Source organism: Sprattus sprattus, assembly GCF_963457725.1.
Source record: "Sprattus sprattus genome assembly, chromosome: 8".
Taxonomy (NCBI): Eukaryota; Metazoa; Chordata; class Actinopteri; order Clupeiformes; family Clupeidae; genus Sprattus; species Sprattus sprattus.
This window is the reverse complement of record NC_137927.1, coordinates 21959580-21978487: the sequence shown is the minus strand read 5'-3', so window position 1 is coordinate 21978487 and position 18908 is coordinate 21959580. Positions and strand designations below refer to the sequence as shown.

The 18908-nt window shown below is 40.8% G+C and overlaps 1 protein-coding gene across 3 annotated transcripts in view; it reads left to right on the top strand.

The window, feature by feature from the left end:
• The first annotated feature begins 498 nt into the window (after window positions 1-498).
• Window positions 499-18908, top strand: part of dgkza (diacylglycerol kinase, zeta a) — a 101485-nt gene continuing 83075 nt past the window's right edge. For all 3 annotated transcript variants that reach the window (XM_080843608.1, XM_080843607.1, XM_080843606.1), the window contains exon 1: window positions 499-769. In XM_080843608.1, the coding sequence (XP_080699734.1) occupies window positions 558-769 (212 nt within the window). In that variant the 5' untranslated portion in view covers window positions 499-557. The remainder of the gene's footprint in view (window positions 770-18908) is intronic.

The window sequence follows — 18908 nt, the reverse complement described above, 5'->3', positions numbered from 1 at the left end:
GAACAACTGAAGGCACAGGACTCAGGCAAGTGAGCTGAGAGATTGTTGGGGCAAGTCTGAACTTCCTCTGGAGTGTGTTTGTGTGGAACTTGTTAAACCGGGGAAAGACGGACAAGGGGAAAGAGAGATAAAGACAAAAGACTGAAAAAGGGGAGAGGGTAGAGAAAGAGGAATGCGGGGCATAGCTTATAGGATTACCTCTCCCCATGGCAAAATGGGAAGTCTGTCGCACGTGGAAGCTAACCAGGACCTGAAGGAGTGATCACTCATTTGCCTTTCTTTTATGGTTTCATTTTGTCCTTGTCTCTCTCTTTTTTTTTTCTTGAGAGACACAGGGTGGGAGAGGGTCCCACTGGCCAAGCCTTAGAAGAATTTCTTCTCCTCTGACCTGCCGGTGCTTTGGGTGGGATTTAAAGTTGCCCTTTTTTGTTTCTTTGTTTGTTTACCGCCGCCGACACTGACCTTTCCTTTGACCTCGTTCATGTTACCTTTATGACCTAAAGAGCGGCTCTTTTTGTTTGCTCCTTCCTTACTGGATCTGGGCTTCTGACATTGCCATGGAGCAGCAGTGTGACACAGGGGCAAGGTGTGATGCCTTTGGGGAGCCCTCAAGCCAGGGGGGGCAGCAAGAGGTGGATGACCCCGCGACCTCTGCCTCCTCCTCAAATTCCGATCTTCCGTCCATTTTGCTGCCTGAGGGTGAAAGAGCAGCCACTGGACGCCGCCACACTACAAAGGCCTTCACTGGACTACGTTTGTTTGGCAGGAGGTGAGTGGAAGGCTCCTGGCTTGGTTCTCATTGGTATACAGTGCCAGCTGGACTCCAGGTAGAGTAGTCTCTGTTGCTAGTCGAGCTGAGGTTATGTATACGGTTTGATATGGTGGACCACTCTCTATCTTCCAGGGTGTTTGTGCCATTAGGCTGAGCAAACTATGATAAAGTAAACAAGTCTTTGTGTTGGTCATCAGTTCTTGACTAAGATCTGTTGATAGGCACTGCCACACTGCGCGGGATAGAGTTATGGTACATGTAGACAGTCAGTAGATTCCACTGTGTGTGAATGAAAGCTCTTTTTAGCAGCTGTATCTGCACATACGGGTGTGTATATGTATGTCAGAGTGGGTGTGCCATGCTGCATCTGTCCTGTATTACAATTACATTAGAATAGCGTTTTAGCTTCCTAGCTACAAATATTAGAATTTGACCCATGCTGCTAGGATGGTTATCAACTATGGTATGAGTCACAGGTCTAACCAGCGCTGTTATCCAGAGATTATTCAGAAACTGTGAGTGGGTGTACGTATGTGTGTAATGCAACTGTTTCTGGACTTCTGTGGAATCCGTTCTTTGAGGTCATCTCTGAATGCCGTAGAAAATACCTGACACCATGCTTCTGATTAGACTGAAGAAGAACTGGGCTCTGTTGAGCTGACTTGGTAGGAGCTTATGTTTAAAAGTTAACAGTTTGAACTTTAGAATTAGTTGTTGATCAATATGTTGTTGCTGTTGTAATGAATTAGAATCTTGGAGTTTTTATTTTTCTGTCAGCACAGTGTTGATCTCTTGCTCGGTATCAGTCTTCTCCTATGTAATCTCTCTTGCTCGGTATCAGTCTTGACCTATGCGACCTCTCTTGCTCTGTATCAGTCTTCTCGTATGCAATCGCTCTTGCTCCGTATCAGTCTTCTCCTGTGCGATCTCATTGACTGTAAGCAGTGTCCTGCATGCATGGCTGACAGAGGTAATGAGGTGGGAGGAGTTTGACAGAAAACCTCAGTGGACCTCTGTACTCCAGCCAACAGGTAGCAGCGGCCATGTAGACCTAACAGCCCTGTGGGATGCGTCCCTCTCAGTCACAGTTTATTTATAAACCTAATTAGGATCGCCCCCTCTTCACCCTCATCCATTGCCACAAGCCTTCAAAGGGAAGATGTGAGATGAAAAGATGAAGGATCTCCGGTAGAGATGTGTTTATCAGAGCCCAGGACACAAAGCTAAGATATGCATTTCCAAACGAGACATCATGGCACCCTCCAGTTGTGTCATCACCACCTACTGCCCTCTGAAAAGGGTGCAAAGATCAATCAGCCAGGGGAAGCCCTGACCTCTCCTCGAGCACCTGCAGTACTCTGATGGATATTTGAACTGGTTAATGTGTTTAAGTAAGGGTTGATGAAGCACTCTAAACTAATGCCAGTTTGGTTGAGTTAACTGAATGTTATTGTGACTGTGAGGATGCCAATTTGTGACACTGACACATTTATTAGCACACTGAATGCATCATCTAGAGATCTGAAATCTCTAAGGATTCAATGAAATTAGGCAAGATTCATTATCAGGAAATCAATTCTTTCAGTTTTTATACTTTTTTTGACAATGAAATCAAAATATTGACTGCCTTTGGTTTATATTGTATTTGATATGACATCAGCATGTTATGTCTTCAGCATACAGCAATGGCTTGTGTTGAGTGTTATTCAAATGAACAGGTGGGGAACAGGAAGAGGAAGGTTAGTGACTGCATGGAAGTGTGCAATCTTTTTGTCTTTGTCATTTGCAGGCTTCATGCACACAGAGGTTGGGTCCTTGTTTAGCATCGTCTTGTATGTGAGTGTTGCTTGTAACGAGAGTCGATGGGGATATGTGCTCTTTACCACACCATGAATTGTATGGTGCATTTGTATAGTGTGCGATTGTGATTTGCATGTTAATGTGTGTGTGTGTGTGTGTGTTATCTGATTGTGTTGTATGGATCCCAACATGTAAAAAAGCGTGTTTATGTATGTGTCTATCTGTGTGTCTGTAAGGAGATGTCTGTAAAAAGGCTTGTTTATGTGTGTGTGTTTGTGTATCTGTGTGTCTGTGAATGGATTAGGTTTTAACGATTCTATTTTTCGATTCTTCTTATCGTTTCCCATTGGGCAAAAAAATTGAGTACAAACCGGTTTATTAACATTCATTTTCATATAATATTCTCTGAATAGATGATGCACAGCATATACGTACAATATGTATGTATACATTTACATATTTTGAATAACCAAAAACAAACCTAAGAATAGGTCAACAAACTCTAAATGGAAATGGAGATTATTCATATAGTGAAAGCTGGTTTACACAATGAAACAAATGGCACTTACACAATTGACTTCATCGTCATTCCCTAGCGCATCAAAAACGTGACATTTCTGCAAAGTTATTGCATGCTGTGTGGACAAATGTTTCTGGATATTGGTAGTCTTTCCCCTCTTTGACGAAATAGATGTTTTGCCATCATTGCAGGTAGCCCTTTGGTCATCTTTTCGCGTTAAATATAACCACACACTTGCACATCTCTGCCTAGACACCATGTAGGCTGCGGTCGAAACAAAACAATGCTACGTGCGTGTGATGTCATCGCGCATGTGAAACAGCAATCTGGAATCGATAGCGGAATCGTTAAGGACTTTTCCAAGGAATATATGAACTCGGATCCACTCGTTTTCCATCCTTAGAGTCGATCTCTGTTTTGAATCTGCTTGGGTGCCTACATGACTTGCTTTAGTAGGTCCCTGTGATCTCTTGCTGGATAACATGAGTTTTAGAAGTTTAGAAAGCACATGATCCCAGAAACAGTCCACATGCTGTCACCAATAATAACACTTTCAGAATACAACAAACACCAGTCCTGTGACATCCTTAATGAGGTCAGATGGAATAGGAAGCTGTCTCTGACTTACTCACAGAGAAAGCCTTGCTCAATGTGACAGTGAGATCAATAAGATGAAAAAGTGGTGATTGTTAGAAGGAAAATCAGCTGTGGCCTTAAATAATCTTTAGTTACCCCCCCACCCCACACCCCAACCCAACCCACTCAATTCCACATCTCTTTATGGTATTACATAATCTTCTGATTGCAACATTGCAGTCTGATGTCTGTGGTTGAGGCTTTGGACATGCTCAGAATCAGTCATTTCACTTCTCAGCAAAGAGATTCTGTAGGTGTCAGAGTGTCCTATAAAAAGAGAGTCTGAAAGACTGTCAGCATCTATTTGGGGAATCTGACGCTTAACAATGTTAAGTGTCACCAGACAGTACTCTGGGTGACAGCTTATATTTGTCGTTGTGTGATCAGGGTGTGAAGAGGACAAGAAAATTGCGATGAAGTGCAAGGGCATCTCAGCCCAGATATGTTAGAGTGCTGGTGCAAGACTGCATTTTTCCCCCCAGTTGTTCCAAGTCTGTACGCAGGATCAAACACCTGCTTGGCAAAGACATCTGACTGATGCATGTCAGTCTGATTCAGATTTTCACCATGACTGGATGCCAAGATGTCAGAGAGGAGTTTGAGATGCGGCCATCATGTAGTGTGTTTGTGTGTCAGGAGTCAGTTATGCAATGCAGGGGATTTGCTCCATCCCATTACCATGAAAGCCCTAATCCAGGATTAAGAAGCTCCTTCATACTTCTTGGCAATCTAGGAGAAGTAGTACTGTGTAACCATAATTTATAATTTACCTTAACTTAATTATCTTTTCATAGCCATATTAAACCTGTCTGTATCTTTAAGACTGGATCTTCTGGATTCTTGAAGTGCTCATTAAGAATGTCGCACTATGCAACAAACTGAGTTTGTCCACATGCATCAAATGTGTGAATGTGGACATGTACTTTATCCTCTATTATCTACCGGACCCCTTATAAATATGTGAAGGGTCAACACCTGTCCGAGGCCTGTCTCCAGGCAAATGGCCACACTATCCTCCTTAAGCTCATTAAGTGCACTCAATTCCACATCTCTGTATAGAAGGAGCTGATCTACAACCAACAACACAAGCAGCCAGGGCAGAACATGTGACCTTCATTTTGTACTTCTAGCAGTTATTTGCCTAACTTAAATTGATAACTTGTTGTGGCAATGGTTACATGTGGCAATGGTTCCAACATCAAGAAAAAAAGAATGTGTGAGCTTCTCATTAGTTTTTGCCTAAAACTAGTGAGCTTACAAGCTAACAACCACTTACTTTGCAAACACTGACAGCACAAGCACTGACAAAAGCTAGCTTACTTCATTAATGATTCATTTTTGCATACATTTTATGAGAAGCTGTTTTTACATTTACACTGCTTTTCTGACCTGGATTACAAAACAACCTTGTGAAGTGCCTGGATGGCTAGCGGGAATGACCGGTGTATGCATCTCTCCTTCACATGGCCATATGCCATCAGCACACATTTGAGGATGTTTTAAAAAAAACTAGTACCAACATAAAAACCTGCATTAAAATAGCACAAAAAACTGCACAATTTTGCTTTAAGTAAGTAGTACCAGGTGTTGCAAGCAACAAAGTAGAATACACATAGGTGCGATTAAAGCTATATATGCAATTTCTCTGAACACTAGTTACCTCATTTTCAGTCATTCTAGAGGGAAATTAAAATGAGATTTAAGCATTTTAAGAGATTTAGAGATTTCAAAATGGTGCATTTTATCTCATGAGCCTTCGCCTAGCTTGTATTGAGTATAATCATTTTATACTCAATACAACCTGACTGCAATGAATGTTAAAACACTGTCCTTTGTACTCAAGTTAATACAGTGATTGCCTTCTGTGCTTCCCTCTCACCTGGAAATGTGGCATAAAATGGTGAAAAGACCTTGTGTGAATGGTGTTGTATTTCATGCTTTTGTGCTCTTTAAATATGGAGCCTCTGCCTGCCACCCACCCCCAGAGCAAAGAGAAGCAGAATAGTAGCAGGGCATTCTCAATGTTTGGTTCTCCACTGACTAGAACTGCTGTCTAGTGGAAACATAAAGACATGGGATTCATGTGCTGTAAATTGTCAATTTGTCAATTTGTGATATAAATGTTTCATTGTCCTATGTCTTAGCCCCTCATCAAGCATATTATTGAATGGTTTTGTTTTTAGAGGATGCAAAATTATGAAATATGCATAACTTTGGAGGTATCCCAGATAGCAAAAGGCCAGTGGACCAAGTCATTTTTCACCTTGAGAACCTTCTACTGCCATGAACTTCTGTTCATGTTTTCAAGTCAAGGATATGATTAAGAAATTCCAGGAAATGCTCTCATTTTATGTAAATTTCTTATTATCTACGTCCAGTAAAACAAGTAGTGGATGGTGGTCTTAGAACAGCCCCTGAGGTGCTTACCAGGTGGACCAATATATGCTTGCTATCTGGGTACAGTTGGTTTCAAGAGATTTCCAACACATGTAAAACAGAATTGAATGTTGGAAGCCTGCTAAAAACACTGTCATCTCTGTATTGGATTCACTTAGCAAAGCACTGATGTGTTTTTCATTAAAGGAGCTCAATGCAGGTCTGACTAAAGAGCTACATTATTTTATACTCCACACTCTCAAGCATACAAGGGGCAGTGTATCATTAGAATTTAGAATAGAAACGACCACAAAGGGTTGAGTTGGTTCAGTTTACTGTTGCCGCATTACTGTTACTCTGTTTACCAAATAGTTTGGTATGTACAGATGTGGTGTTTGAAATCTGCCATTGGTAAAAAGTCAGATTCCAGACAAGGTCATCTCCAATAATGACTTTACTGCATAATCAGTGAGTGAATGAGTGGATATTCTGAACAGAGCTTAGGTTTGCACACCTCTACTTCTTTTCCATTGCAGAAGTAATCAAAAAGTTAAGGCAGGATGGTGGAAGCTAAATGCTTGTAGCATACATTTATACGATTGAAAGATACATTGGCTTGCAAAAGTATTCAACCCCCCCTAAAAGTCGTGACCATTTTCTGTTTTACAAAAGATACATAACAACACATATTTTCCCAATCAGTATATTCATTGCAAACACTTATATAGGTATAATTAGGACTAGTATATTTCAAAAGGCTAAATAAGTTGCTTCTAATAATTAAGACTTCTAATATATTCTGCTTGCAAAGAAATGAAACCCTTATACATTAATACTTGGTACAGAACCCCTTTCCTGAAGTAACTGCTTTAGGTCTTCTGAAGTGAGACAGTACCATCTTTGCACATTGTTCTGCTGTGTTTTACCCCCATTCTTCTGTACTGCCACAGATTTTTAGCAGGGTTTTGATCAGGGCTGTGACTGAGTCATTCTAGAATGTTCACTTTACTGTTTTTGAGCCACTCCACTGTTGTTTTGGCCTTGAACTTTGGGCAATTGTCCTACTGGTAGGTAATCCCTCTCCCAAGCCTTAGTTTTACAACAGATTGCCACTTGAACTTTATTCATATGGATCCAATGGTGCTCAATTGGATATCAAAACACTTGGATGATTTCTTGGCGGTTCTTGGCGCTATCATGTTGGCCTTGGATTTTTTGTTTACTTGCCTACTTTACTAGCTGTAATAACTCTAGAGCAATTCATTTAGCAGTCTTTTGGGTTCTTTGCCAAGAAAGGTCTCATTGAAAAATGTTCTTCTTGTGTGAGACATGAGGTACATAAAAGGATGATGTCCATGTTGTTAGCTGTCTAGAAAAGCAGGAATTGAAGATACACATGTTTTTGAGCTGATGACGATTTGAAGGCCCAATGATGGTATAGAAAGCCCACACCAGGAATTTAAGATGATAAATACAATATTTTTGTATAATAACAATTTAGTTTTTCTAGCTGTATAACCTTCAATCTATCTGCTAATCGCAGATGTTTAGTAAAATTAGTAAATCGTTTTAAGCAGCCATGTTGTCTGAACTGCTTTGCTTTAGTAAACATCCATCTGTTGCAAACGACTGTTTCTGCCATAACCCATGTGAGTCACTTGTAAACATTTTACCAAGACCAATGCTGTGTAATGGATGGCCAAAGCCAATATACAAGTCAATCTGTTCAAGAATATAATTTTGGTGTCTAGCCTACACACATTTTTGTGCATACACATGTAGTGAAGATGCTTCTCCTTTTGTTTGTCAATACAGACAATATGTAAAGAGATATGTAAATATTTGTATTCAAAGAAAGACTTTCCTCAAAATGTGCAGTTAGACAGGGTCATCGCACGGATGACATTTACAAGCAACGAAGGAGAACAGTAGAGCCTGCGCTTTTTGCTCCCATATGCCTAGCCACACAAGCCATCTGTCCGGGTCTTCTACCAGTCATTATGGGGGGGTTCAATGGCAGCAGCTTCCCTCTATGTCTGCCAATCTCCCTCTCTGTGTGAGAAGTCTCACTAGAGCTCCACCAAACTGAGCTGCCATCTGCTTACTGTCCCGCTCAAATAGAGCCACAGCTTTGGCCTATTTTCTGTCAGAAGGTATCTATCAGTAATTCTTCACTCAGCAGTATCCGTCAAAACCTGTGTGAATTAAGTAAGCGTGAAAGCTGCTATTGATGATAATAGTGTTTTGGAATACTTTAGCATTTCAAATGGCAATTGTCTCAAGACTGTAACAACCAGTTATCACATCCTGCCAGTTTATTTGTGGCCGGGCCTGATGGCATTTAGGAAGAATGGCATCTCTAACTTTCTGTAAGGGCACTATTTTCACGAGTTGGCAAGGTGCAAGAGAGTAGCATGGTGCTGAAACTACTCCTGTTTGTGTTTGATATGCTGTTTTGTAAAGGTAGGAGTGTTTGCACAATGCTTGAGAGTGTTGGCCTGACATGGGAAATCCATTTTTATCACACCAAACACATTTTCTTCATCTGAATTCACTATGATCCTCTTGGGATCTTGGAACTGTTGAACTGTCTTGTAAAACAAATACTAGGTGAGAAAAGTCCTCACACCTATTTTCATATTAAGTTGTCATGTGTATCCCTCTCAGCTGTAGAACTGCAGGCTGCAGACACATGCACTTTCTCTATGATCTAAGATGTAAAGATTTTTTCCTACCTGCCATATTAAGGTTGAGAAATTGATGGGTAGGTCAGACCCTACTTGATTACTGCTCTAACTGTTCCTGTGACTGCATAGCCACCAGCCTAACCACGTAAACAATTTACAATTTCTTTCATCCACTTTTTGAGCCTGTACTAAAACAGTTTACATTAGCCTGACCAAGTAATTGTATGTTTTAACAGTGTAGCATTCTGTGCTAGGCCTAGGTACTAGGCCATTTTATTGTGAGCCATTTTGGTTAGTTCTTCCTGAGTAATAGCCCGCTGAGGATGTTCTCCTCCTTAGCACTGCTCTTGGTAAAGCTGCTCCCTTCTGAGATATTTTGTGTCTGGGCTTCAGTTTGTGTTCATCATGCCTTCCCTGAACAACCCATTGGACCAAACTGAGACATACTCGCTCAGCCAAGACCATCAGCAGCTGTGTGACTGCAGACATGAGATGGGAAGGCAATGTGCCCATACAGATGATGACACCATACAATATTCTGGAGATCCAGAGAATAACATGTCTTGAAGCCTTCTGTTCACACTCCACACTTTCCAATGCTTTCATTGACTGACAAAGCATATGATATTGTTCATATTTACATTACGTTTTATATTTACTAGCCTTTACAGGAACAGAGTATACTACAATTCATTAGTGAATTATAATGTGCAAGGGATGAAATGATTTTCTGGACATGAACTGTTGTAGCGTCTTATTTTTTGTCAGTAAAAGTATATTGATGTATTTTCTTTGTTGCATTAAGTATTACTGTGGATTTTTTCTTTTTTACCCTTACGAGTCAATTGCACTTGACGAGCTCACTTCCTCAGTTTCTACACAATTGCCTGTTTTTATCTCTTTGTTAGACATGCAAATGCCTTCCTGTTTTGCTGCAGCGAGTGACTTGCAGCCTGGTTGGTGTCATACGAACAGCCTTATCACACAATGCTGAAACATTGCCCAATTTGATGAAGCGCTGCCCTTTGTCTTGACAGAATGAGAGGGAGTGTTCAGACAGAGTTGCCGGGCTGTGTTGATGCCTTCATGAAAGACATGCAGGCTCTAATACTTGGGTGTGAATGTGTTTCTGGATGACAAGCTCCTGATCAAAGCAATACAGCAGGCTGACTCACCCAGAAGACTGAAACATGGAAGTAATCCTGTTGTTGAGTTGTGTTTCCTATTTATACAAATGTCTCCTTGATATATGAAAGTATCCCAAATATTTTCTAGTAATCTATGTAGTATTGAACCAGTCAAATTGCCAGAGTTGATGGTAATGGACTATTGGTTACCTATACTGCAAATAGAGACCAAATTCTGCATATTTAGTTAAATAAAATCATTAATGGTGTAAAAAAAATGACTTACTGCCTTATCGGCCATATTGATTAGTGTTTGTAATCTTGTCTCTGTTTGTTTGTATATTTCAAATGTTTGTAATCCTCAGAGTAGGGTCATGAAGGGGTTCACATCCCCACTCCCCATGGCATGGCCAGGAAGAGGCTGACAAGCCAGTATCAGGAATCTGATTAAAACCGCTTTGTCAGTTTTAGTTTAGTTTTAGTAAGTTACTTTTTTAGTTTGAATCTGATTAGAATACAATTGCAGTTTTGCAGTGTTGAGCAAGTCACATCATACCACCTTGAGAGGGCTGCCATCCTCATGGAGCTTTTGGCTCAGTCAGTGGCCTTGTTGACACATATTCAGATATGGATCACAAAAGGACCACAGTACACACCTTTTTTTTATTTTTTTTTATCCACACGAGAACGAGAAAGCTATTCTAAAATGTCCAGACCTGTGCACTGAGCATACACATAAAATGTATCAAACGCATTATGTTATTGTAACCTTCTGGTCGACTACCATAATTTGCTGACTATGAACTGCATTGATATGGTAACATTTTTGCAGCCCTGAGGTTAATTCTCCAGTGTTATGAAGTGAATATGAAAAGTGTTAATATAAAGCTGCAAAGGCACCCTTAGGGTTTCTACCTTTTCCTATTATATTTTCATCAGTTACATTCAGGAGACTGTAACATCAGCGAGATAACTAGCTATCATTTTTGATGCAAATGGGACGCTGACATTTAAACTGTTGAAGGTTATTTAAAAGTTCCCTTCACTAGCTGCCAACCATAGCAACCTGGGAACACCATTTACTCCAAAGCCTGAAGCCAAAGGCAGTCTTGGGTTCAAAGTGATCACAACCACTTGTGGAGGATGCTAAATGGATTCACATAGACATTAAACAATCCTGAGAGAAATAATGGGAGCAAGGGCTGTTCCTTAACATGTTTATTTCAATAGTTGCGATTCCCACTGCAAGTGTGTCAGAAGATTATCGGGGTCCATTCCCACCATAACACAAAAAAAACAGTTTTCACTGTAGGTGAAAAATGATGTTATGGAGGAAAACAAGCAATCTATGATAAAATGTTATAACAAACATTTCAAATAATTGTACGTGAGTTTTGTCACACATTATAAGTTAATCAACCAAATGTTTAGCATTTTATATGGTATGCACACCATAAATAAACCATACATTGTAGTTAACCGAGTTTCAACAGAGAGTTTGTTTATAATAATATAGTGTAACCGGATATTTGCCTTTTGAAAATGATATAAACCATGTTTGTGCAACAAATGATTATATGACTGTTTAGGTTAGGTGTATTTGTTGTTTAATACAGATATCAGCTAATCTGTAAATTAGGAAAACACTACTGAGAAGTGCTAAAGGTGTGGATTAAAAAATATTCCAATACCTTTGAAAAGTGTCCGATAGAATACCAAAGGTCAACAAAGCTTGCAAATGTACTATGCAGCTCACCAGCTGTCTATATCAGTGTAAGCCCCACAAATCCCTGACTTCTTGAAAAATATGTCTGATAATTGAGTGTCACCAATCCATGTTTTATTTATGTATGGGTTAACTGATAATATTTATTGATTGTACATTTTTAAACGTAACTGTTGTCATGATTTTGGTGTGGAAGTATTGCTAACACAAGCAGAAACATCTATATATGATTGTAGTTCCGATTCTAAGTGACTTACAATGGGTGTTTGTCTCATCTCAAGTTGTAATATTATTATCTCTGGAAAGCATAGCTGTTCTTGCCACAAATAGATGACCAATGTAAGGAGTGAGCTTGGTATAGTATCTCTAGTTTCCACGCCTTTAGTTGTATAACTGTGTTGCACAGGTCTTCTATTCACCCTTGTACTTGAACTCTGTAACTGCTATACATCTACAAGATAAGAGTGATGGAGTTGTGTAACACTGAAGTATGTTAAAAATAGTAGAGAAAAAGCCTGTGAGTAAGCGCTGATTCGCCTGGGATAGAATAGAGTTATAGCCAACCCCCCTCTTTTCCGTGACCTGCCTCACTTCTATCAGCACTTTTCACAACAGTAATAGAGTTACATAATCACACCACTAGACATTTACCCAGGGAAGTTATTTTTGTAGGCCAATGGACGGTGCTTCTCCTTGTGTTTTTCAGACACATACGATCCAAAAATGGTAGATTATGATTTATGATGTTTTCCATAAACCATCATAAGCAGACTTGTACAGTTTAGTAGTAGGGGAGGCATTTTGAAGAGATACTTCCTTGTTCTCTGTGGTGCTGTTCTTCTTAAGCTTCTCATGGTAAAAAAAAAAGCGGAGCTCAAGGCTGTCCAGCCTCATAGCAAGTCCCAACTGGAGGCTTCTAGTGAAACCTCATGAGACCTGAGCCTCCTCCAACAGCAGAAGAGCAATTGATCTTCAGAGCTAAGTGCCCAGCTCTTCAGGGGGAGTTGTGGTTGTGGTGTTGCCGTTAAAAAGCGTCTCTGGTATTTTAATACCTCAGGGGCTGCTCCTCTCTAAGTAGTAACGAAGAAAGGTCATTGCATCAAACAGAAAAACAAGTCTTTAGGCAGTGTATTGTACATTGATGCACATTTGTGGTTGAGTTTATAGAAAGGTTTATAAGATTTATTTGAAGTCCATGATGTCCACTTGGTTTAGTGTAACTTTGTCCAATAGTTGCACTTTAATCTCAGTTCAGGTAAAGCTCAGGTGTTTTCTTCTTCGGTTGCCACGGTTGCCTTCTCTTGATTAGTCACTCTTATAGGTACATGCTTAAGATAAACCTCTGTATATTTTAAAGGGGAATCCTTAAATGATGTGTTATGGTGTGGCTCGAGAGGTGTTTTATCCATTGATAGGGTTTGAAATTAGACAAAAGAGATGAGTTGTCAATGACGTTCATAGCAGTTTACTTGGCGTTTGTCACAACCCATTTATGTTGTCAGTAGCATTTTTCTAAGGAAAAATATATGATTTATTATTGTGTGTGTGTGTGTGTGTGTGTGTGTGTGTGTGTGTGTGTGTGTGTGTGTGTGTGTGTGTGTGTGTGTGTGTGTGTGTGTGTGTGTTTGTGTGTGTGTGCACCAACACCCTGGCATTGCATTTGTCAAACCTAATTAGCACACCCACCATCAGGACAGGCCCTGAGTACTAACAAAACAGTGGAAGAGGAGTGCTTGGGTCACTGGGGGTCACAAGCAAACTAGCCGCCTGGGGATTCAGAACTCACAAGTTCCCAGTGGATGAAACGGTGCCCTTGCCAGTGGACGTGAAGCTGTCTCCATCACTTGTCAAGGGCCTGCCACAGATAGACATTTACTGACACAAAACACACACACACACACACACACACACACACACACATGAATAAGGGATGTAACAGAACTTCCTAGGCATTCCCACAGATAGCTTGTCCTTAAAAAGAATCATATTTCCTCCATTAAACGCAGTGATAATCTTTTTTTTTCTGTCTCTTCTTGATCACAAATAGGCAAGGTCAAATGTCCTCTTGAAATTGTCATTCTAGTTTGTAATTTCCGTCATCAAGCGAGACCTTTTACAAGCTTCATTACATTTGTGTCAACTTCTTCACAGTTTCTAGTGCGAGTTAAAAGTCTGAAAGGTGCAAAAGGATTGGTCTTAGTACTTTATATTTCACAGGCCTTATCGTATATTAAATATACCAATGTATTTTTAAAAGCCTCAGCAAATGTAGAATGTGTCTTAGGGATCATTTGATGTGCAGAGATCTGTTACTGAGAACTGGCATATCCCTCTCTGTATGAAACTCCAATCATGGCCTCAGAAGCAGATGAGCTCAGGATGAGGCTGGACTAAATAAGATCAAATAGAATTGTGATGCCTCCTAGTGGAAAGTGGATTCAGACACATAATATGAAATCTAGTCTTGCTGCACATTAGCACAAGCTAGTATGTGTGTGCAGACACACCGCACTGAAAATATATGTTCTACACTTCACATATATTTCCATGACTTAAATGCTTATGTGTCAAACAAGTCAACCTATATAGGATGGATACAGATATCCACTGAGAGGCGGAACCTAACACAGGTCTAAATAAAGCTACTGGTTCTACCATTTTGGCCCAGTAAATCAATTTGGGGATTACTGCCATTGATTATTTTATCAGCCTGTGAAAATCCTGACACTTGCAGAGTGTGCTTCTGAGTGAGCACTTAGAGTTATTGCTGATTGCGTTGGTGCTTTGGTTTAATACTAATTCCTTCCATTACAGTCCGCAATTCTGGTAAAAGATTGCTGATAGTTGAGCTCAACAGCCCACCAGATTACTCCCATCCCTTCCATGCTCCGGATGCGACGTGTTGATTGGTTGGAATGGTGTATGGCACAGTCCAAGCCACTTTATTTGTTTTCCAGGACCGTGGACAAACACCAGTTTTGCTGAAACTGCAATCTGACAAAAATCGATCGCGGACTGCACCGTTAATGTACTTCCCCCCGTCAGTGACCAGTACACATACAACACAACAGTATTTGTTCATAAGATAGAAATAATGGCTGAATATATAGCTAATTGTTAAGGTTGGAAATACGCTGAAAATAATTGTTCAGGCATTAAGGTGTGACAGTTAAGATAGATGTGGTTAATGTTCTTATGAAAACATTACAGCGGAGGAGGAACACACCTTGGAGTTACTTTAGATATTTTCCAGTCTACCCTGCCTTAATATTTCCTCTGCTGTCTTGCACATGTTTTAGCTGAAGTTTGTCCATACTGATTTGAAGGTCTCGAGAGTTGTAACTGAATTTGGTTGTGATTTAGAGTGCTGGATGGTTGTAGTGATGAATACTATCCACTAGATGGCCTACAGGTCTTACTGGTCACTTTACCCTCAGTATGTTAATAAATAAGGTTACCTTCACAATGGTGTTACATTTGGTAAAAGATGTAAAATTCACATAATGTCATTACAGTTACTGAAACGCTGTGGTATCTAAGTTGAAATGTGAACGGTTTAACTTTTACAATTTTCACATAGAATATTTTGTATGTTGCAGTGACAATTGACAACTAAAACAGCAACAGATGTAAGAATTCTGATTGTGCATTCTTTACTTACTGATGTTGCAATCACATTGTTTCACATTTAGATATTTTATCACTCTAGGATTCGTACCACTCTGAGTTGGGCAAGGACAATTACATGATGACGATTTACAATCAAAAGGAGATTCAATTAGTATAATGTTCATGTTGTAAGGTTGCCATACCGAGCTCCATGGCAACTAGCAAGTGTACCTGTATGGGTCTTTGCCAATAACCCACTGAAGTAAGTCCAGCTGGGTTACTGTGTGCTATTGTAAGTCCTCAAGTGTCTGTGCTCACTTTGATCCCAATCACACATCCACTCTTAACAAAAGCGGTCCTCTGCTAGCACAGCGCTCTGAACACGGCTGCATTCCACTCAGCTCCAGAAACCTGATACTCTGCCATCAGCTCGATCTGTTAAGCAGTTTTAAATTCCCACCAATTAATTGAAAATGCTACGATAAATAATAGGTAAAAGGTGTGTGTGGTTTGAAGTGGAAACCCGAAAGGCCAGACAGAGGACCTGAGCTCCTGAATGAGCACTCAGGTTTCGTCTGTACATTTAAAAATATGCCTGCAGTAGTTGAATTCGGCCAGGAGGCCCAGATCTAGATGACAACAGAACTGTCATGGGAAGAGCACTGTATGTGGCAGTGAACAGGCTCATTATCAGTCACTCAGCCCACAGTTTAGATTATTTTCAGTTGCCTGTAAATCTTACAACCATTTGTAGGCAGTGTGCAAAGCCTTTCGCAAAGATAATGGCATTGTCATAATAACTTTTAGATTTGCTCATTACCTTTACTTTACCTTTTTCGCTTGGGAGATGTGTACAATTTGTCCCGAAATTGTCCGTTGTTTGTATAAACTTGGTTAAGAGAGGAAGCAGTCTCATTAGGGAGGTGCTGTAATTCCTTTTCAGCTACAAGGATGTATGAATGGAGGAGCAGTTTGGTCAGGATGAATGCTGAGTGTTTGGTGTGATTGCTATTTGCACAGGAGTGTGGGAATTTACAGATTGCTATTTTTGCACATGAATGTTTGTTTGCACAACACTATGTACAACAATTTTGCTCTGTTTGTCCAATAGTTTTTACTGATCGTTTTCGTATCTGTGATTTTTCTTGCCCATGTGATGAACTGGTTGTATGTTATTTCGTACTGATGTGATGCAGCTATTACCCAGATCCAAACAAATTTCTCCCCTGGGAGACACAATAAAATTACTTGACTTGACAAGGAAATTATGTTGTAAAATGTAGCATGTGAACACTGGTATTTGAGGCAGTGTCATAAGGTGGTGTCACTAGTTTTTAAGAACTCACTGTTATTGTGAGCGCACTTCCTCATATTTTCATGTTTGTGTCTGTTCCTTTCAGTCCTAATCCTACACACCTGACATTAGTCATCCAGACACTTCCTGTTCCTGGTGTGATCTCTTTCCTGGTACTAAATACGCTCTTCATATTTCCTCTCCCACACTCAAAAAAATATTGTCTCCATAGGCTTAAGGCAATTTCATTTATGTTAAACATATTAGTACAGAAAGTAAAATATTAGTCCCATTAATTTATAGTTGTTGTGTTGGAAATTATATAATCAAGGAGTTAGTAAGCAAGGGACAACAGGTGGACCTTTGAGTTGAATGAAGTTGAAGAGCATTTTGGCATTGAATCTTGACGCTAACACATGGTTAAATATGGACCACCTATAGACCTCACCTCGCTTCCCTCCTTTTCTATCTCTCTACCACTGTCATAACACAGTGCTATTTATTTCTCCCCTGTTTTCTACACAGTGGTGGAGACTTGACTGCTGGTGTTTGCAGTTGTGCAGCTCTGTTAGTCTTCACAACCCTGGGCCAACGCTGTCACAACAGGCTCATAATCTGGCACCCACTGGGAGGGAGAGGCTGGAAGCCTACTCAGAGTGGTGCTCCTTAGAGGGTATGGAGGCTGAGGGACAGCACGATGGGTTGGGACTACTCTCTCTACGTCACATTGCGCATTGTGCCTGATCATTTACATAGCTTGCCTGTCTGGTGACTGGAGACGGGGGGGAGACAGACATGATTGTCATGCCAGGAGGGACATGTAACGGCTAGCAACACCATCTCCTTTCTGTTATGGTGACAAGCAGAGTGCGAAGATTGGCAAGTGTAGGAAGCACAGGTGGCGTGACAGCCAAGGCGATGAGCCCCCTCATTGCTACCAGCAAGGGAAGTGGTGGGGGCCTAGGGGTATGAGGAGATGTGTGTGTGTGTGGGTGTCAGAGAGCTTTCGTGTACAAACCTTAAGCTGACCCCTCGTCTCAATTCATTACATCCACCAATGCTTAACGCCCACCTTCAAACAAAGCTATTTTTCTGTAGGTTTGGTTTTCCTGTTGACTCACAGGCGCACCAAATACCTCGCTTACTTGCTGTATCTCAGTCAACCTGAGACCCAAAGCCCCATATCTCCTAGCCTCAAGGCGTACTAAGAGTGACTCACACAATCTCTTACCCCTGCCTGCTCCCTTCCTCAAGATGTGACCTGAAAAACAAATCTCTCTTATTTGCCTGTCATATGTGCCTGTATTTAAGTCTTTAAAATTATGAAAGCCTGGTTTACAGACACCTCACCCCAGGGGATGCTTAAAGTGGCTGTAATTGACAAGCTATGAAGGCTATTTCCATATTTTGGACATGATTTTAATTGATGGATGATGGATTTTGAAGTGTCCATCTGGCACAGGCTTAACAGTCGTTTTCTGTAGCACCAAATCATAGCTCAGGTTTTTCCACAACCCTCACAGACAGACACACAAACAAACACACACAAGCACACAGTCTAGTGAGTGCATGCAAACACAGTTTCATTTTCCGGTAACCAAGGTGTTTCAAACCAAACCTTCTGACTTCTGTGATGTGAAGTGGTTTTGTTGGTGGGATTGTATGCATGCAGTGCTCATTTCTTTTCAAAACTAGCAGTCACATGGGGTAATTTATGTCTTTTGTGAAACATTATAAAAAGTGGAACAACTCAAGCCTATTCTTGAGTCTATTCTTACACATGGCCTCTTTTTCGGCATGTAATGCCTCTGCACGTTTCTCATCACTTGTTGATGTGACTTGTGGTTTTTGGCCCCCCTCATCTCTTTCCTACAGCACTGGTTCTTCTGCGCCATGTCAATGCAGCCCCCATGTAGATAGTGCGGTTTGCCCACGCCGTCGGTGGCTTGTGAGTACGTCTCTGTAACTGTCTGAGTGACTCATCTCGCCTGTCGGATGCAGGCAGGCCTCGTGCGAAGCCAAAGTTGCAGAGCAGTGTGACACTGTCACCCACACTGCTGCTGAGACAGCCGGCTGTGGGTTTGTTTAAGAAGGGGTGGGTTAAGGTGTCAAGTCAGACATCAGGGGCATGGGGATGCCATGGTGGCCTAGAGGGCTTATCTATATTAGCAGTGTCCTGTCACTCTTCCCCCACACAGGCTCAGTGACAGGGCCAAGGCAGGAGTGAAAATGCGCCCAAAGCTAGATAAGACGTCCTCAAGTCGTGTTTGTGTTTATTGGTGTTTGCATGCGTGTGCAGAATAAATACGTTCCAATACATAAAATGATCATTAAATCCATACATTTATGTGGGCGTACTTT